General features: G+C 42.6%; 1 protein-coding gene across 2 annotated transcripts in view; it reads right to left on the reverse strand.

The window, feature by feature from the left end:
• ELP6 (elongator acetyltransferase complex subunit 6) overlaps nucleotides 1-19,318 on the reverse strand; it is a 372,934-nt gene that overhangs the window by 219,669 nt on the left and 133,947 nt on the right. For both annotated transcript variants that reach the window (XM_044066019.1, XM_044066020.1), the window contains one exon: nucleotides 8,078-8,156. In XM_044066019.1, the coding sequence (XP_043921954.1) occupies nucleotides 8,078-8,156 (79 nt within the window). The remainder of the gene's footprint in view (nucleotides 1-8,077; nucleotides 8,157-19,318) is intronic.

A 19,318-nucleotide genomic window follows, 5' to 3' on the forward strand; every position in this document is an offset into this window, starting at 1 on the left:
TTATACTGAGGTATCATTCTTGGTGAGGGCATGATGCTACTCAGCGTCAGGGTCATACCCACCTGGGCTCCATGATCAGAGAGCTCTTCCATGTCTCTTTTCATGTAGTCCAGGGAGGTACGTCTCAGGTCATTCACACCAACATGAACAATGACAGAGTCATATTTGTACTTGTTCTGGAGGGACCTGAGTGCTTGTATTGTGTGGCGGATTCTGACTCCCAACAGGCAGCTAACAGTAACCTTGTCCTTGTCCAGCCTACTGAGTGAGACGTCAGTATGCCTGACTATAGAGTCACCTATTACTAGTGTGTTAGGTATGTTATTTCACCTTAAGGGCTGTGATTGTACGGCACACTGATTTTGTGTTTTATGTGCTGTCTGGTTTGTGACGGGAGGTGCAGGTTATTTGGGTGTCTGCTTTGGAGGTCTCTGATGCTTTTGCAGGTTTTTATTTAGAGCCTCCGACTATGATTTCATGTATTTATGTGTATTTTTTGCCAGTGCTGGTTTAGTATGTCTATGTGATGCTGGAGGTGTGGTGCAAGTGTTAACCTTCTCCTCATGACTGCCTGTTCCAGTCTTGGGTGGAGAGAGAGCTTAGCCTCCAATTTAGCTATACAATTGCATCTCTCGCATATGTTAATGTTTTGTGGTAGGAGGAGAGGGTTGTCTGTGTACATGAGGCAGTTGCAACATTGCCTCAGGATACCAGGTTCACCAGCTGGACTGGAGAGTATACCTGAAATTGCCCTTTGGTCATGCCTGTATAGTAGGGTGAGCTGCTTAATCACTTGGTTGGTGAGGGGTGAATAATGAGCCTTGCCCTGCTGGGCAATCAAGTGTCGGGGTACATTAGTGCTTGCTATTAGGTCTGAGCAAGGGCTGGACTGTAGGATGTTTTTTAAGTGCTTAGGTTGAGAGTTAGACTACTTTCAAGGGAAAAACTGAGGAGGAGACTTGGTGGAGCCAGGATAAATTTAGCCCTAGCTAACCGGCGCTGCCCAGACGTGCAAAACCGTGCAGACGTGTTTTTTACAGCATGGAAATGAAAGAGAAATTAGCCCACAATGGCCTATAAACAACTAACTTCTGAGCTGGAACCACTCCTCCAGGGACAGATGGCTGCTCAAAGCTCCCTCTCTCACAGGTGAGCAGAAAAACGTTCTATCCAAGTAAGGTATGGGCAACTCAGAAAATTGTAACACAGCCATGAATTCAGCACTAGCCTGAAAACTGGACTATACTAGCTTATGACTCCAAAACGAAAATGCTAGCAAGTTCGACAGGTGCACGAACCACAGTAACTTGAATGTAACACAAAAAGGCCAGCACTAGGGAATGAGGCAGAATAATATAAAAATAAAGACAAAAATGTTTATTAGAACCAGACCGGTTTCAGCTTGTAGCTTTCTTCAGTGGCAATACATGACATGTGGTTGACAGACTGCATTTAAATATTAGAGCCAACAAGGCAAATAATGACATCATTTCCTGTAGGATCCAGAAAAAAGTTTTACAAATAAAATACATATTGGTGTATGTATAAAAAATTTATGTATAAGAATAATATACTAGCTTAGAAAGGTGGGAAACAAGGAAACTTTATTTTAAAAGATAGGGCAAAAACAGTAAAAAATACACTTAAAACAGCTTTATATGTCTACAAGCAATCAGAAAAGGCTTCTAAACAAATTACCCAATTAACCAGTAAAAAAAATCTCAAAACTGAGCCCTGTTCCTGTAGTCTTCAATTAGACAAGTTCTAACTGCACACTCCTGCAACTGGAGTGCAGGGGAACCTTCTCCAAAAAAGAAGGCCTGGATTAGTGCTCAAGTTATACAAACAAAGCTAGATTCAGCAGGCCTGGATCTAATCTATTCTACAGCAAACAAAGCGCATCAATTTCCAAATTTCAATTCCCTTATTTCAAGGGAGGTGTCACCAAAAAACATTCAATTTGTTTAAAGGACTAAAAACCTAAATTTAATGAAGTCAATACAAAATCTGCTATGTTTCCCTAAAGCATTGTTAAATTCTTGCTTTCTAATAGCTGCACAATGTTTCTTAATCTGGCTGGAGAGTCTCCATGTAGTTTTACCAATGTAAAAATTAGAACAAGTGTCACATACAGTTGCATAAACCTCATATGTACTGGTACAGTCAAAGTACTTGGGAAAAGTAATTTTTTGCCACAGTGATTGAAAGTAAAGTTTGCACCAGTGTAAATATAATTAATTACACACCACACAGTTGCCTCACAGCAAGAGGTTCTCCCGTTCGATTCTCGGCTTGGGTTGGGAGTGCCTTCTGTGTGGAGTCTGTATGTCCTCCCCGCGGTCGAGTGGGTGTTCGAAAGACATGCGTTGAATGGGCGTGCCTTCGTTCAAGGATGAGTGTCGGGCTGGCAACTCGGCACAAAAAAAAAAACAAAAAACTGCCAATCATTAGCGGACCGGAGTTCCGCTGTGGCGACCCAAATATTTGTTTGTGTGTATTACATGAGCAGAGTGGATGAGAGGTGTTGACTACAACTCAGCTGAGATACACAAGTATCCTGTTTTTTCGATTATTTATACTGATTATTGTTTCTAGCAATTTATATATAGCACTTTTATTGCCTGCCGCTTAGTTTTTGAGTGTATTTTATCGATATTAAGTAATCTGCATGGGTAACTGATTTGTTGCAGTTAAAAGCATTCTGTATATTTACAAATCTTTATCTGTTTAAAAACTTTCATTTTGTGGCTTTCTGTAGTGATTACTGTGTCTGTAGGCTAATAGCTTTAGTATTGTCCCCACCCTCTCTCCCTTTTGGTGTCTTGGCTTTGCAGTTGCCCGCCCCTACTGTAAATATGATCTGGAACACTCCTCCCAGTCTAGTGTCATTAGCTCATTCTACCTAATATAGAGAGAACATTTGATAAGGCCTTCTATTTCTCCTTTTCAAAAAAATAAATAAATTTTGCCTGAATCTCCTTGTGTTCTGACGGTGCTTCTCAAACATTTTGGAAATATAGAGTATATTTTAGAGCATTTATTATAACTGTAATTGCCTTAATAATGCTACAACTCAAGTGCTCTGGGTTGCACTGCATCTGAAGTGTTTGTGTGTTTTAGCTGTTTTTCTGTATATAAAGACTTCTCTGTATATGCAGACTAGCTACTTATTCTGCTGTGTTACTGCCTCTTAAATCGTTTTTCAGTTGTGCACTTGCCTTGCTTCATTTAAAAAGTTTTAAATTGCTAATTTTGTAGAGTTTTCATTGCATTTACTGTTTAGGACTACACAGTCAGCTTTGCTCGTCTCAGGACTTTATTTTCTGTGCTCAGAGCTATCCAGACCTTGCTGTGGTAGAGGGAAGTCCTACTGCCTACCAGTGGGACAGATGAGCATTGTACTGCCCATCTAATGCTAGAGGAGTGGTTTCCAGCTCTGAAATTGTAATTTTATTAGCCTTTTTCGGCTGATTTCTATCCCTTTCAACTTTCTGGCTTAAAAACGTGTGTGTTTGCACATTTTTGACATTGTGCAGCACTGCGAGGCTACAGTTAAACTATTCCAGGTGCCAGAAAGTCTGTTCTTCAAAATTTCCCTTAAAACTAGCTGGTTTCTCAGTAGTAGCACTAAAATCTGAACCCCTGTGACTAGCACTTGCTCTAGAACCTGCTGGAAAGAACTAGGAAGCCTGAAACTGATACAAGCACTCATCTCTCCTGGTCAACAATGAGAAATTAATCATAGGCACTAAAGAGCCTATAATTGCAAAGTACCTTGCAAAGGTAAGGAAAACTGCTCTTACTTTACAAAAAAGCACCTAAACAGGCATGTCCAAGGGTCAGCTTCCTGTGATTTCTCCTGTCCACCTGGTGAATCTGGGCATAATGGGGCAATGCGGCAACTGCCTCATGTACACAGACAATCCTCTCCTCCTACCACCCAACACTACAACGTGAGAGAGATGCACTTACATAGCCAAACTGGAAGCAAAGCTCTCTCCGGCCAAGATTGTGCTAGACATTCAAGAGGAGAAGGTTCACACCTGCATTACACCTCAAGCAACTCATAGCCCTTCAAAACCCACACCAACACCACCCACACATAGCAAATATGCGGAGGCCCCTAACATTAACCTGCCCAAGCAACAAGGACCTCCGAAGTCAAAACACAAACACCAGTCACAACCAAAGTGACACATAGCTCAACACCAGTGTGCCACCCAACAACAGCCCCTAAGGCAAGACAATGTACCAACACTTTAGTCATAGGTGACTCTATGGCACACTGATGTCCCACTCACCAGGCTGAACAAGTAGAAAATTACTGTCAGCGGCCTGTCGGGTGCCAGGATCCGCCACATAACGCATGCACTCAAGTCACTCCACAACAAGTACAAATATGACTCTGTCATTGTCCATGCTGGAGTGAATGACTTGAGACGTACCTCCCTGGACTACATGAAAAGAGACATGGAAGAGCTCTTGGATCATGTGACCCAGGCAGGTATGACCCTAGCCCTGAGTAGCATCCTGCCTTCGCCCAGAATGATACCACAGTACAAGGACAAAATGATTGACTTCAACAATTGGCTAAGCTTCTGGTGTCATTCAAAGGGGATCCAGTATTTGTCTGCCTGGGAAGACATGATCGACAAACCACGATGCTTTGCCAGAGATGGTCTGCACCTGTCACCCCTGGGATTCAGGTTACTGGCTAAAGCTCTTGCCATCCCTATAGTGCCTTTTTTAGGCAAGGTTCAAAGGATAAAACCACCACCGTAACAGATACAAGCATTCAAAATCTGAAGGTAATGCTACTCTATGCTAAAAGTCTAAACCTAAAAATGCACTCTCGAGGCACTCCTAAAAGTGGAGAACATCGATATCTGTGCAGTAACTGAGGCCTGGTTCAAGGCTCCAGAGAGCACCCCTGCAATACTAGGCTACAATTCTTACCACACATTTCGGCCACAAAACCAAGACCGAAACACTAAAGGTGGAGGAGTGTCCATATTCACCAAGGATATTCACATCTCCAGGCTAGTTGCCCAACACAATGCATCTGAAATTCTCCAGGTGCAACTAACACTAGGTACGACTGCAGTCCAAATTGTAACTTGCTACAGATCCCCCACCATACCCCAAGATTCTCACTACACCTTTCTAAACATACTGGAAAATATTAAGATACAACCAAACACCCTAATACTGGGTGATTTCGATTTCAACTACCCTGCCATTAATTGGAAAAACTACTCGGGTACCAACTCCTTTTCCCAATGGTTCTTGGAATTCATAAATTCCAACGCCCTGGATCAACTAATCCATTGTCCCTCCAGGGGCTCCAATATCCTAGACCCGGTCATTACCAACATGGGAGATAGATGCTCCACACCAGTGGTCACCCCCTGATTGGTCAGGTCTGACCATAAGCAAATCACCCTTGGCATCCACATCCCATCCCCACCCCTCAAGTAAGGAAACCTCCTTAAAAAACTTCTCCAAAGCCAACTTCATGCTATTGAAGTCAGAAGTGACAAACTTCACAATACCCACGCAGACGGGATCTGAAGTTCGACTGCAGAATCCTACACTAAGGCACTGTACGAGCACATCCACTCGTGCATGAATAGTGCCATCCCAAATAGAACCAAGATGCTCTTCTCCAAAAAAGGAAGCCAATCTGGTTGTCCTCTGCTATAAACAAACTATACAACAGAAGGAAGAAACTGTTGCAGAAAAGAGAAAAATCCCAGGATGCAAAAAAACTCCCTCACCAGCCTCAGTAAGAAGCCGAGATCCCTCATAAAATCCTCAAAAGCTAGTTACGAAAATAACATTGCCAAAGATTCCAAAGACAACCACAAGGCATTCTATAGTTATGTCAAGAATCTAAATGAAAATGCTCAGATCTGTTCTGAGCTACAACAGAATGGCATTAAATATACTGATCCCAAGGATATTGGCAATATCCTGGCAGATTGATTTAGTGCCAACTTCAACCCCCTCTCACCCCCTAAAGGGCCCATCTCAATACCAAAAGATTGCCAAATTCCGATAATCACGGCCACACAGGTAGAAACTGCACTCTCCAAAGCTAAGAATACAGCATCCATGGGACTAGATGACATCCCAGGCTGTGTACTACATAAACTACAAAATGAACTGGCACCTCACCTAAGTGTCATGTTTAATCATAGCCTCACCTCAGGCTTTGTGCCCACTGAGTGGCGCACAGCTAGTTATCCCGCTCCACAAGGGAGGATCCGCCTTGGATCCCGGGAACAACCGTCCCATCAGTCTGACAAGCCTGATCTGCAAGGGCATGGAACACATCATCATGGAACTTATAAACAAAGACATTGGCAACCTTCAAACAATGGACCCCACCCAGTTTGTGAAGGGCCGATCTTGTCTCCTGAATCTGATTGACTTCTTTGAATCAGTCTCCAGAGCTGTGGACGAGGGTAAGGCAGTCCACACAGCCTATCTGGACCTCGCCAAGGCCTTCAACACCATCCCCCCACTCTGGGGTTGCCAACTGGCTTACTGACAGAACCCAGACTGTAAAAGTAGCCGACTCCAAATCCAGCTCCAGACAAGTAGAGTACCTCAGGGTTCAGCCCTGGGACCACTCTTGTTTGGCATCTACTTCTCTGAAGTACAGGCCAACACTAATGGACTCTGGCTAACAAAGTTTGCAGATGACTGCAAACTGGGAGCCATTATTGAATCCCCAAATGATGTGGATATTCTATAAAAGGGCCTTACAGAAACAGATGCCTGGTGCCAGAGCCATGGGCTTAAGCTTAATGCCAAGAAATGTACAGTTATCCCCTTTGGAAAAAAACATGTACCCATGAATTACCACATAGGTGGCAGGACACTAAACATCGAAAGTGTGATGAGAGACTTAGGGACACAGGTGGACAGTGGCCTCACTTTCGATAACCACATCGCCACAACAGTCAGGAAATCCTTCTATGTGGCACACCTCATCACTAAGGGCTTTTCATCCAGAAAAAAAGGAGGTCATTGTCCCACTGTACTCATCCCTCATTAGACCCATTGAAGAGTATAATGCCCCGTTTGGTATGTACCTCACAAGACATCTGCAACAGCTGGAAAGGCCACAGTAATACCTCACTAAAAGAATCACAGGCCTAAAGCAAATGCCATATGCTGACCATCTAAAAAAACTCCAGCTATACTCTGTGGCATATCATCTACTCAGAGGCGATTTCTGCTTAACATACAAGGCCATGTCAAACCCTGAGCTGTTGGACATGCTCCACTTAAAGAAATTCCAGTCCCTCAGAGCCACACGCTCCAGGGATCTAAACCTTATCATCACAATGAACAAAACATGCTGCAGGGATAAGTTCCTGACCCAGAGACTCCCCATACTCTGGAATAGACTACCCATACACGTCAAGAAGAGCGCCTCACTGGCCCTCTTCATAAGGAACCTTGATGACTGGATGGGAGATAGGAAATTCACCCCAGGGATAATGTCAGTTGCCCTGCTAGACAGGGGACCAGAGAAGTAAATACTGTGGGAAGAAATATCCAGGGGAATTGTTATGGCTAGGCTTGCATAGGCCTTAGAGCCGATAACCTAGTACCAACCTATGAACCTACGAGTACCTTTCAGATAACATCTGTTTTGTGCAAATTACCCTTTATGTCCAAGAGTTTTTCTTTCAAGTAACTTAAATTCATGCACGAGTTAAGAAACGCTTATTTTACGATGTAATGTGCAACAGTTAATAAGCATTCTTATTTCCCTCAGGGACTTGACTAAGATAGAAGTTGATATGTTTGCAGATGGTAGTGCTCATGCTCAAAATCTGCAGGGACACCTAGCTGAAATGCATGCCTTTCTGTACAATTTAAGCAGCAATAAAGACACACAATACTTCTGCCTTGGTTTGATACAGATCACTTATATGTTGTTTAAATGCAAATTAGACAGCATATAAAGGACTGACCATCTCAATGAAGTCAACACGGTGTTACATTATGTACAAAAACTGATCATGTGGAGCACAGTTTATGCACAGCATCAGTCACTCACCTTTGAGACTAGCTGAGAGATGATGATGCACCAGGAAGCTGCCATCTGTATTGCTGTCAATAAGTAACACTAGCTTCCCCTACAATAAATACATAAAACGTAAATAAATGGAGGCAACAGACAGAAATGCAAACAATACAATGATTTGTACATTCTTTGCCTTGTAATATTTACAGTTAAATTAAAATAATACATTCTCTTAATTAGTTAGCAAGTGCTATTCAGCTCAATTTTTGAGTTTTACTGTGAAGTATTTGTAGCACTGTTATTTACAAACAACTGCTACTACTAAGTACTTATTAAAATAATTAAATTTGCAAAATAAAGAGCATTACAAAATGGAAATGACCTATTGTACACATACCAAAACATTTATTAACATCAAATATTTAACCCTGGTACAACAATTTACACAATCACAAAAATATTGTGTTATGACAAACAGAAATGTGGCAGAGCTAGTCACCTGGTGGTGTAAACCTTGGCTGTAAATTATTATCACTGTTGAATTGACATCCTAACCACATATGCAAAAATGGAAAAGGGATTGTGACTGGATGAACTTTGGCTCTAGATGATTGTCACTGTTGAAGTGACACTCCAACCCCATGTACAAAAATGTGAAAAGGAGTAGGGGATGGATGGAAACAGTAAGTTCAAAAGTGTGACTGTTATTTTCTGTCTTGCTAATTAGACTTAAATTTCTACTTCCGTACCTCAAACTGTTACCACGCTTTTACCTTACTGGACTTGAATGTGCTAAAGACTGCCATTACCACTGAAACATACATATGTCCCTAATCACATGTATTTCAGACACCTCAGACTACTAAAGAAAGTAATTTCTCAGCTCACAACAGCTGTAACACATGCATGTATCTTTAAATCACTGCTGTCTTTAGCCTTAGTCAGAGTCCCATATGTGTATCATATGGTCTAAATTCATGCATACTACCAATTATGTAGGCAGCCCTCAATGTCATGTTTCATCTCATCCATACTTTCAACCACCAAGTGTTACATGATGTCAGAAGTAATTGTAAATAAGTTGTTTTGTCTTTCATTTGAGAAGTGACGCAGTTACAACCTCCAAGAAAATGGACTCTTTCTCCCCCTCCCTCTCTTTTCAATTTTCTTACAAGTGGAACATAAGGATCCAGAAATGTAAATTATTCTTGACTGTGAGCAGTGTATCAAACAGAAACCTTAAAACATACACTGTTACATTTCTGGGTGTCAAGGATGTTTACAGTACCTCAGAGCTTAGAGAGAGGGACAGCACTGCAGTGATGACGCAGAAGTTTAATAGGTACTGGGAGGTGAGGAAAAATCTGCCACACGTCCACCATTAATTATACAAGTCAATACAAGATCCAGTGGAAACTACTGATGTTTTATGTTTCTGAGTTAAAGAATTGACCCAAAGACTGATGTTGACAAGATATAGGATTTGGAGCAAAATCATTTGATATCATGAATGATCAGATGTGACACAATCTGTTCAGAGAATGCTAAGTGGGTAGTAGGTTCAGAGTAAATTACCTCATTATATATCAAAAGTAGAACTGCATAAAAACTTCTTGTTAGACGAAAAAGCTGAAAAGTTAAAAATAGAGTAAAATGAGTTAATGCAGTAATTGGAAGAATAGCAAATATGAAAAAAAATGTGCTGATAAATTTAGCAGATAAAATCTTGTGCTAAATTAAACCTGTATAGAAGCTGTGGAAAGCGGTGTGCAAACTGGAAGTAGTAGATTTGTGGTGGAACAAAGTAAAAAAATAGTTTGTGTGCACAATTAAGTCTTGAGATGTGCTAACGGTTAGTAAAAGGCAAGAATTTGTCATTCAGAATTTTTAATTATTAGTAAGAAATCTGTGAATAAAAGCACAAAATTGGTAATCAAAGTGTTGTGGTTAAAGTAGTCATCGGCATTTAATGCGATGTAATGCCTGCTCAATGTTCGAAGCACTGAATCTGAAAGAGTAAACTCAGCTAAGGTGTTAACTGGTGTTAACTGCTATTTTACTAAAATCATCATGCAAACACAGTTAGAAAGTGCTTACATGTGAATACAACAACAACAAAACATTCAATTACAGCTAATGACAATGGAAGTATCAACTATAATGGGTAATTTGAATTAACAGAAGTTTAGTATGGTGCAAAAATCTCTGATGCGTACAAACAGTTGATAAATTAACTGTTTGCTTATTTGTGTCATCATACAAAACCAAAGTGTTTACCTGCAGAGATTATATATATATATATATATATATATATATATATATATATATATATATAATCTATATACAAATATATATTTGTATACAGATATGTGCGCGCACACATACATATATATATATATATATATATATCTATCTATCTATCCACACACACACATATATATATATATATACATATATATATATATATATATATATATACATATATATATCTATCTATCTATCTATATCTATATCTATACATATATATATATATATCTATATATATACACATCTATATATATATATATATATATATATATCTATATCTATATCTATCTATATATATATATATATATATATATATATATATATATATATATATATATATACATACATACACACACACACACACACACACACACACACACACAGACATGGGTCTATGTTAGTTCTTTGAACGCTTAAAATTTCGAACGTTACATGGTAGAGACCAAATGTTCGAAATTTCAAGTGTTCGAAGACTGACTTTCAACGGCACCATATGGTGCAGATAGGGAAAATTTTTCTGCACTGAAGTGCGGTCTCAGAGTTGGTATATTTAAGTACGGGAGGTGGGGGGGGGGTGCAGGGGGCTTGTTCCCCTGCTCACACTGTTAAGGTGTGTTTTTCATGTTTCATTTTTTTTATATGATATTTGAACATCCAAATGTCGAACATTTGGTCTCGACCATGTAACGTTCGACATTTTGGATGTTCGAATATCTAACACACACACACACACACACACACACACATATATATATACACACACACATACATACATACATACATACACACACGTATCTTGATTTCTATTTAAATATCTACATACAGATAGACAGAGAAGGCAATCAATCCCAACAAGGTTGCCTATACAAAATTCCAAATTGCAGTGCACAATAAAGATAGAAGTAAACCAAAAAGAAATCAGCACCAATTGGAAAAAGGAAATTGCTACTTTAATCAGAGAATATTCTTCCATTTAAGCAGTAATTTCCTTTTTTCCAATTGGCGCTGGCTTGCGTATATAACATTCAGTCCTGAATAACACGAAGGCAAACTTTAGCTATGCTGGGTCATTTTACATGTTAGAAGCATGGAATGGTGAAATAAAATTATAATGCTTACATGCAGTGATGACCTGTCCCATGAGCACAAAGATTTACTTACCGGCTTGAGTTATTTGCCAGGAGTTTATCATATTCTGAATGTTCATGTAGTATACATTCTGGTGTATAATCCAAAGAAAGTTTCAATACAACAGAATTAAAAACTGAGAAGAAAGCAAGAAGAATGGACCTGTCACGCATGATTAAAAATGGATAAACTACTTAATGGGAGAAAATCATATCCAGAACGTTGATATGCAGATGAGCCTCATGTTCTTGCCAGGTGCCGAGGACAGTCCTGCACAGATAATGCCCTCCCACCCGACCTGCGAGGCATCCGTGGTCACAGTGGCAACGGGTTGGGCAGGCACAAAGGGAGCTCCCATGAACAAGTTGTTGGGAGCTATCCACCAACGAAGGTCCTTTTTGCATGATGCTGTCAGCAGAAGAGTGATTCAGCGGTAGATATTAGAACGACCACTGGGAGAACAGGAGCCATTGAAGGATTCTCATATGCAACCTGGCTAAAGGTGTTAACAGAATGGTTGAGGCCATCATTCCAAGAAGTTGAAAAATCCACTTTGCTTTGATCTTCCGAAGTGGGAGAATTCACTGAACTTGTGAGATGAGGTTTTGTGCTCTTTTGGCGGGAAGACAAACTGTCATATCCACTGTGTCTACCTCTGCGCCTATAAAAATCACAGATTGAGAGGGCAGGAATGCAGATTTTTCCCAATTTATGGAGATCCCTAGTTGAGTACAAAGCTGGATGGTGGTGTCCCTGTTTTGGAGAAGTAGATGCCTGGTGGGGGCAGTCAGGAGCCAGTCGTCCAAATACTGAAACACCTGGAATCCCTGACGTCTCAGGTGAGCTGTCACTACTACCATGCATTTGGTGAACACCCTGGGGGCGGTGGTGAGACCAAAGGGTAGAGCACAAAACTGATGATGGCTGGCTCCCAGCCGGAAGCACATCTACCTCCTTGACACCTTGTCCATTTTTATATGGTAGTAGGCGTCTTGGAGATCTAGAGAGCACATCCAATAGTCTTTCCCTAACAATGGGAGTATCGACTGCAGTGTTACCATCCGAAACTTGTCCTTTTTCACGGATTTGTTTAATCTGCGGAGGTCCAATATTGGCCCCCAGTCTCTGGTTCGTTTTGGGACTAAAAAGAACCTGGAGTAAGTTCCGGATCCTATCTGGTCTGCTGGCACAGGCTGGATGACTCTTTTTGAGAGCAACTTGTTGATCTCCACAGTTGCCTGATCCCTGTGATTGGGTGGAACATCTGGGATCTTCTTGGGAACAAGCGGTGGAAGGGAAAAAGGTATGATATAGCCTCTGGTAAAGTACAGTTTTGTACCTACCATAAATGTAGATGTTCGAGTGTATACCCTGCTGCAGTCATCACACTTGGGTTATCCTGTAGTCAGGCGGTCCTGCAGTCGGCCTGAATTCCAAAGTCTTGGTCCGGTGTCGGTTGCTGTCGCTTCTTCCCTGACGTCAGTGCGCCAGGGGTATACAAGAGGCATCCAACGCCATTTTCTTCAGTTTTTCTTGCCACAGATGTCAGGTGCCCCCCCCCCCCCAAAATGGCGGTCAGTAGATAGTACCAGTAATAAAAGTTTAGTACAAGCAAGACATCCCTCCAGCTATAAGCAAATACACCACAAGGTAGTATCAGATTTTAAGGCATTGAAATGTTTTAGTTAGGTCAGAGGGGATGGAGGGAGGGTAACCTGGACTGCAAGCAGGGTATGCACTCTAACATCTACATTTATGGTAGGTACAAAACTGTACTATGTTCATCGTGTTACCCTGCTCCAGTCATCACACTTGGGTAGAATCCCAAAGCTAAGGATGGGAGGTGGAGTCAAACTGGGTTAGAGGAGGCTAGTAGGCCCTGCAAAACTGCGGTGGCGAAGCCAGCTCTAGTCTTAGAGTAAAGTGGTAAGTGATAGTGTTTGGTGAAGGTGTGTACTGAACTCCAAGTTGCAGCTTCCAAAATATCCTTGGTTGGCACCCCCCTGAGGAAGGCAGTAGATGTAGCTGCTGCCCTGGTGGAGTGGGGCCTTATGCTAGCAGGAAATGGTTTTCCATGGTGGGTGTAGCAAAAACGAATGCAATGTCCTATCCATTTGGAAATGGTCTGTTTTGAGATAGCCTTTCCTTGTGAAGCTGTAGCATAGGATACAAAGAGCTGGTCAGATTTTCTGAAAACCTTAGTTTTATCCAAGTAGTAACATAGTTGCCTGTGAATGTCCAAGGAGTGCAGGAGTCTTTCTCCTTTGTTCTGTGGATTTGGAAAGAAGGTGGGTAAATGGATGGTTTGATTTAGAGCCACACTGGATACCACCTTAGGCATAAAGGAGGGGTTAGTTCGTAGAGAAACTCTGTCTTGATGAAAAATGAGGAAAGGCTCTACAGCCATTCGTGCCTGAAGCTCTGAGACTCTTCTGGCTGAAGTTATTGCTAGCAGCAGGGCAGTCTTTCATGATATAAACTTTAAGTCAGCTGAGAAAGCTGGTTCAAAAGGAGGTAGCATAAGTTTTTCCAGAACAAAATTGAGGTCCCAGGTTGGTGTAGGTGCTCTCCTGGGGGTCTAATGTTTTTGGCCCCTCTGAGAAACTGCCTTAGAAGCAGATGTGAAAATAAGGGAGGATCCGTGTTGTAGTGAGCTGAAATAGCTGAGGCTTGGATTTTAATAAATGAAAAAGAAAGTCCTTTGTGTAACATCTCAGTTAAATACTGTGGCTGAAGGGTATTTTGGTCTTTAGCTTGGTTCCAGGCGCAAAACCTTTTCCATTTGTCTGAGTAGGCCTTCCTAGTGCTGGGCCTCCTGGCTTCCAGAATAACATCCATAATAGCTTGAGATAGAGGAGCTGACTGGTTGCTTAGGTGATTTGCCATGCAGCCAAATTTAAGGTTTTGAGCTGGCTGTGTAGAATCCGACTGTCTTGCTGTGTGAGCAGATGAGTAATTTGTGGTAAAATCCATGGTGGGCCCTGGGTCATATTCCTTAATAGTGGGTACCAGTGCTGGCATGGCCAGTCTGGGGCTATGAGTATCATTCTGGGTCTCTCCATCCTGACTTTCAGCAGCACCTTTGCGAGAAGGGGCAATGGAGGGAAGGCATATACTTGTCAGGTTTTTCCAACTGAATGAGAGTGCGTCCACTTTCCAAGCTTGTTGGTGAAAAGTCCTTGTACAAAATTTTGTTAGCTGATAGTTTTGGGGGCTGGCAAACAGGTCTATGTCTGGGTGCCCCCATTTTTGAGTTATCATTGCAAATACTTGTGGATCCAGTTTCCACTCGTGGGGATCCATGATGTTTCTGCTTAGGTCGTCTGCCAATATGTTCTTTTTTCCTGGCAGGAATTGAGCTTGTAGTTGAACTTGGTAAGCCAGTGCTGTGTTCCACAAGGTCATTGCTTGCCTGCATAGAGGGTAGGAGTGTGTAACCCTTGTTTATGTACCACATTACAGTGATGTTGTCCATCCTTATTGTAAGCTGTCCTGGATGTAAGAGGTCCTTGAAGGCTGCCAGGGCATGCCGTACAGCTAGCATTTTTTTGATTGATGTGCAGATTCCTTTGATCTGCAGTCCATATGCCTTGAACGCACCATCCTGCCATGTGTGCCCCCCAGGCATAGTCCGATGCATCTGTTGTCATAGTTTGCCTGGCTGGGGGTAAGGTGAAAGGCTGACCCTTGTTGAGGTGACATGCCTGTGACCACCACAGAAACTTCTGGTGAAGGCAGGGAATGAGAGATATCATTGTTTCCAAGCTGTGGTGGTGTTGAGTCCATACGCTTTTTAGGTACCATTGTAATTTCCTCATATGCAGTTTTGCAAATGGTATTAGTAGTATGCAAGATGCCATGAAGCCCAAGGCCAGCAGAATTTTTCTTGCAGGGAGTTGGGTCTTTGTTGCCATTGTTCTGAAGTATCGAGTCAGTTGTAGTTGTTTGTCTGGTGTCAGATAAGCCATCTGGGCCGTTGTATTCAAGCTGGCACCCAGGAATGTCATATTTTGTGAGGGTACTAGTTTTGATTTCTTTTCGTTTACTGTGTACCCTAGGCAACTCAGGTGTTTTACAAAAGCCAGATGTTGTAAGAGAATATCCTTGCTTTCTGCTTGGATGAGGCAGTCATCCAGGTATGGGTATATTTGAATTCCTCTTTGTCTGCAGTATGCAATTACTGGTGCCAGGCATTTTGTGAAGACCCTGGGCGCAGTGGATAAGCCAAAGGGCAGTGCAGAGAATTGGTAATGGGTTGAACCTGCAATGAAATGGAGATATCTTCTGCAATTTTGTCTGATAGGGGCATGCAGGTATGCCTCCTTGAGGTCCAACGTTACTAGCCATGCTTTCTTGCCCAACATGGGAAGAAGCTGCTGTAGCGTTAGCATCTTGAATTTGGGTACTTGTAAGAAGGTGTTTAGAATTGAAAGGTACAGAATGGGTCTCCAAACATTGTCCTTTCTGGGGACTAGAAAGAGCCTTGAGTGGAATCCTTGGTCTTGCTCCCGTGTAGGTACCAGTTGAATGGCTCTCATGTCCATGAGAGCTGCAATTTGTTTTTGTGCCTCTGCCCATTGATTTTGTGGCAGGTTTGGCATTCCTTTTATCGTTGGCAAGGTGTGGTGTTTCCTTGTGAGATAATGTCTAGGACCCATTTGTCCTTTGTGATTATGCGCCAGTTGTCTGAAAAAATTGCTAATTTTCCTCCCAAGCGAGCTGCCAAGAGAGAGAGTTTTGCTTGGCGATTTGAGGTTTAAGTCATTGTGTTTGCCTTTTAGTAGTTTGGGACCTGTCTTCTCCTCCCTTCTGTGTTGCAGTGCCCCATTGTCGAGGTCTGTAATGGGTTTGTGCTTGTCCTCTGCCCCTTGGGCGTCTGTATTTACCCCTCTGTGGTCTATCAGTAGCTAGAAAGGACCAATTTTTTGTTGGCCAATTACTGCTGAAGCGTGGGGGCTGAACCTGTAAGAAATCTTTGACCGTCTGCATAGATTTTGCCTTATCCTCCATTTTCTTTAAGACTTCTTCTGCTTTAACCCCAAATAGGACATCCTGCTGTAAGGGTGCATCTAGTAACTTTGCTTTAACATGATCAGGCAGAGTTTGTTCTTTTAACCAAGCATGCCTACGTATAACAGACCCAGTAACAACTGCTCTACAGGAAGCTTCCAAGGAATCAAATCCATACTGTAAAGTATGTTTGCCCACTTGTTTAGCTGCATGCAACAGATCCTGCATTTCCTTCAATTCAGACTGTTGAGGGTGTGTGCTCATCTTTTGTTTTATTTGAGACATTAGGAATTGCTGGTATTGTATATCGTTTTCTTGTTATATCGTTTTCTTGTCTTCATTTGGTTTTGATATAACCCTAATAAAAAGGAATTGAAAAAAAAAAAGGAATTGCTGGTATTTAAGCATGTGAAATTGACAATTTAGTGCTCTCATAGCTAGAGTGGCTGACGAGTAAACCTTCTTCCTATCTAGTGCTCTGGAGTCCCATTCAGAGGGTACAGGATTTTTAGCCATGGAAGCCTTAGCCCATTAGGGACCCTGGGAGATATAGTCTCTGGGTCAGCAACAGGGCTTTTATAAAGGAATTTGTGAGTCAGGCACTCTATAGTATCTATCTGGTTTGGCTGGAGCAGGAGGCAGAGACTCTGGATTTAGACTAGATTCTAAGTAAACATCATCCACAATGTCTAAAACTGGGGGGATAGCAAGTGGTCTGTGCTGGGGGAGTAAAAGAAACTCTCTGAGCCTTTTCTTTGAGTCGGAGTAGTCCTGACCTTCCCAGTGGAAGTGTTCCCTCATGGTATGTAAGGTTTCCCCAAAGGAATAGTCTTCAGGGGGAGAAGCTGAGGGAATGGAATCCTCAGCATCAGAATCTTCATAAGGGGGAAAGGAGTAATCTTGTTCCTCAGAGGAGCCTGAGGAAATAGACACTTGATCAGAGGAGGCATAATCCTCCTCTTGTCTAAGCCTTTTGTCGGGTGGGGGTTGGGAACCCCTGATTAAAGAAATCAAATCTTCAGCCATTTTAAGCATCTGTTTCTTAGGCATGGGGCCTTGAACTGAAGTGCAGTCTTTTTTGGTTTTAGAGGAGTCTTAAGCTTAGCATAAGATTTTATGGTGAGAGTAGTCGGTCTGAAGACACCTTCAGAAACCGAAGGTGTTTCTGCAGCACCAGTTTCTCCTTCTGCAGTGTCGTCGGTAGGGCCTAAAGAAAATGGCTGCGTCGGCCTATAACTCTCCGCCAGAGAATCCGAAGCAGTCTGGGGTTCCAATTCTGCAGCAGCCAGGGGCTGCGTAGGCGCCTCATTGAAAACTGGTGAACCGGCCCAGCCGAGGCCTCGGAGTCTGGCTTGGATCTAGGCTGCCTGTCCTTATCTTTGCGTTTTTTGTGCACGCCGGTAGTCGGTTGCTCCGACGGCATAGTGTAATTAAATTTTCTACCGAAGTAGTGTCGTGCGAAATCAAAGCGTCGCTTTATAGTTCGCTTATTGAACCTAGCACAAAACCGACAACCAGTGACATCGTGGTCTGGGCCTAGGCAAGGTATACAATAAGAATGAAAATCCTTATGAGGTATTTGCTTCCCACAAGAAATACAAATGTTAACTTTTTCTGACATCGGTCTGAGGCAAGAAAAGTTTCCCCAATGGGGTACTTAGCTTTATTGAAGACTTCGGATCTGAAATTCGACTTAGAAAATCTCAGGAGTCGGCCGACCGGCACTTGTGAACTGCTTCGGGCACTGCGCGGCAAGAAAGACTGAAGAAAATGGCGTCGGATGCCTCTTATATACCCCTGGCACACTGACGTCAGGGAAGAAGCAACAGAAACTGACGCCGGACCAAGACTTTGGAATTCAGGCCGACTGCGGGACCACCTGACGACAGGATAACCCAAGTGTGATGACTGCAGCAGGGTAACATGATGAACATCAACTCTTTGTGCCCACTTGTCTTGGGTTATATTTAGCCAGGCTTCTGGATACAAAGATGTGACCCCCGACTGGCCCAAGAGAAAAGCAGTCGGGCCCCACATCAGGAGCGCTGATAAGGCCGCCCTCGAAAGGAACCACGGTCTTGCTGATACTGTGGACCGCCCCTGCCTCTAGGGCGACATCTACCATTTCCTCCTCCTCTGCCTCTGAAGGAGGATTCACTCTGTGTCTGGAAAGGCCCTTTGGGACTTTTTGAACCACATCTTACCTCCCATTTGACCTTTGGGGTATGGTCGAGAGGGAACGGTAAAACGGACTCCCACGGCAGAGAGAGAGTGTCTTTCCTTCCTGTTCACACCGAGTAAGTGTATCTTTCACTTTGGAACCAAACAAGGAGGAACCATCAAATGGGGCGTTGGTGAAGGTGGACTTAAAACGGCTCCACAAAATTACACAAGCGCATCCAGGAGTGGCACCTAAGGGCAATTCCTGAACCCACTGCTCTGCTCACTCCATCAGCCACATGAGATATGAGCCACATGGAGGAGTTAACTATGGAATTTAGGGTGGACAACTGAGCAGAGATCCTATCCGGGACTCCCTCAGGACAAGCACCCTGTATGGAATCTCCTAAACTCCTTGAGGAGATCCCTCTGCAACCTCGTGAAATGGGTAAGATAGTTCAGGGATCGAAGTGTAAAGGTCGCTGAACTAAATACACGCTTCCCAAATCTGTCCATCTGTCGAGACTCCTTGTTTGATGAACAGAGGAAGAAGTCTCTGCCACCAACTCCTTCTTCGTGGCTGCCGCCACCATCACGGCATCTATGGGAACGCCCTTAGACATGATTTCTTTTCCAGGAGGGGCAGACAGGAACTTTCTTGGTCTTCTA

The sequence above is a fragment of the Protopterus annectens genome, chromosome 3.part0, assembly GCF_019279795.1.
Source record: "Protopterus annectens isolate FY-2018-M chromosome 3.part0, PAN1.0, whole genome shotgun sequence".
NCBI classification, from domain to species: Eukaryota; Metazoa; Chordata; order Ceratodontiformes; family Protopteridae; genus Protopterus; species Protopterus annectens.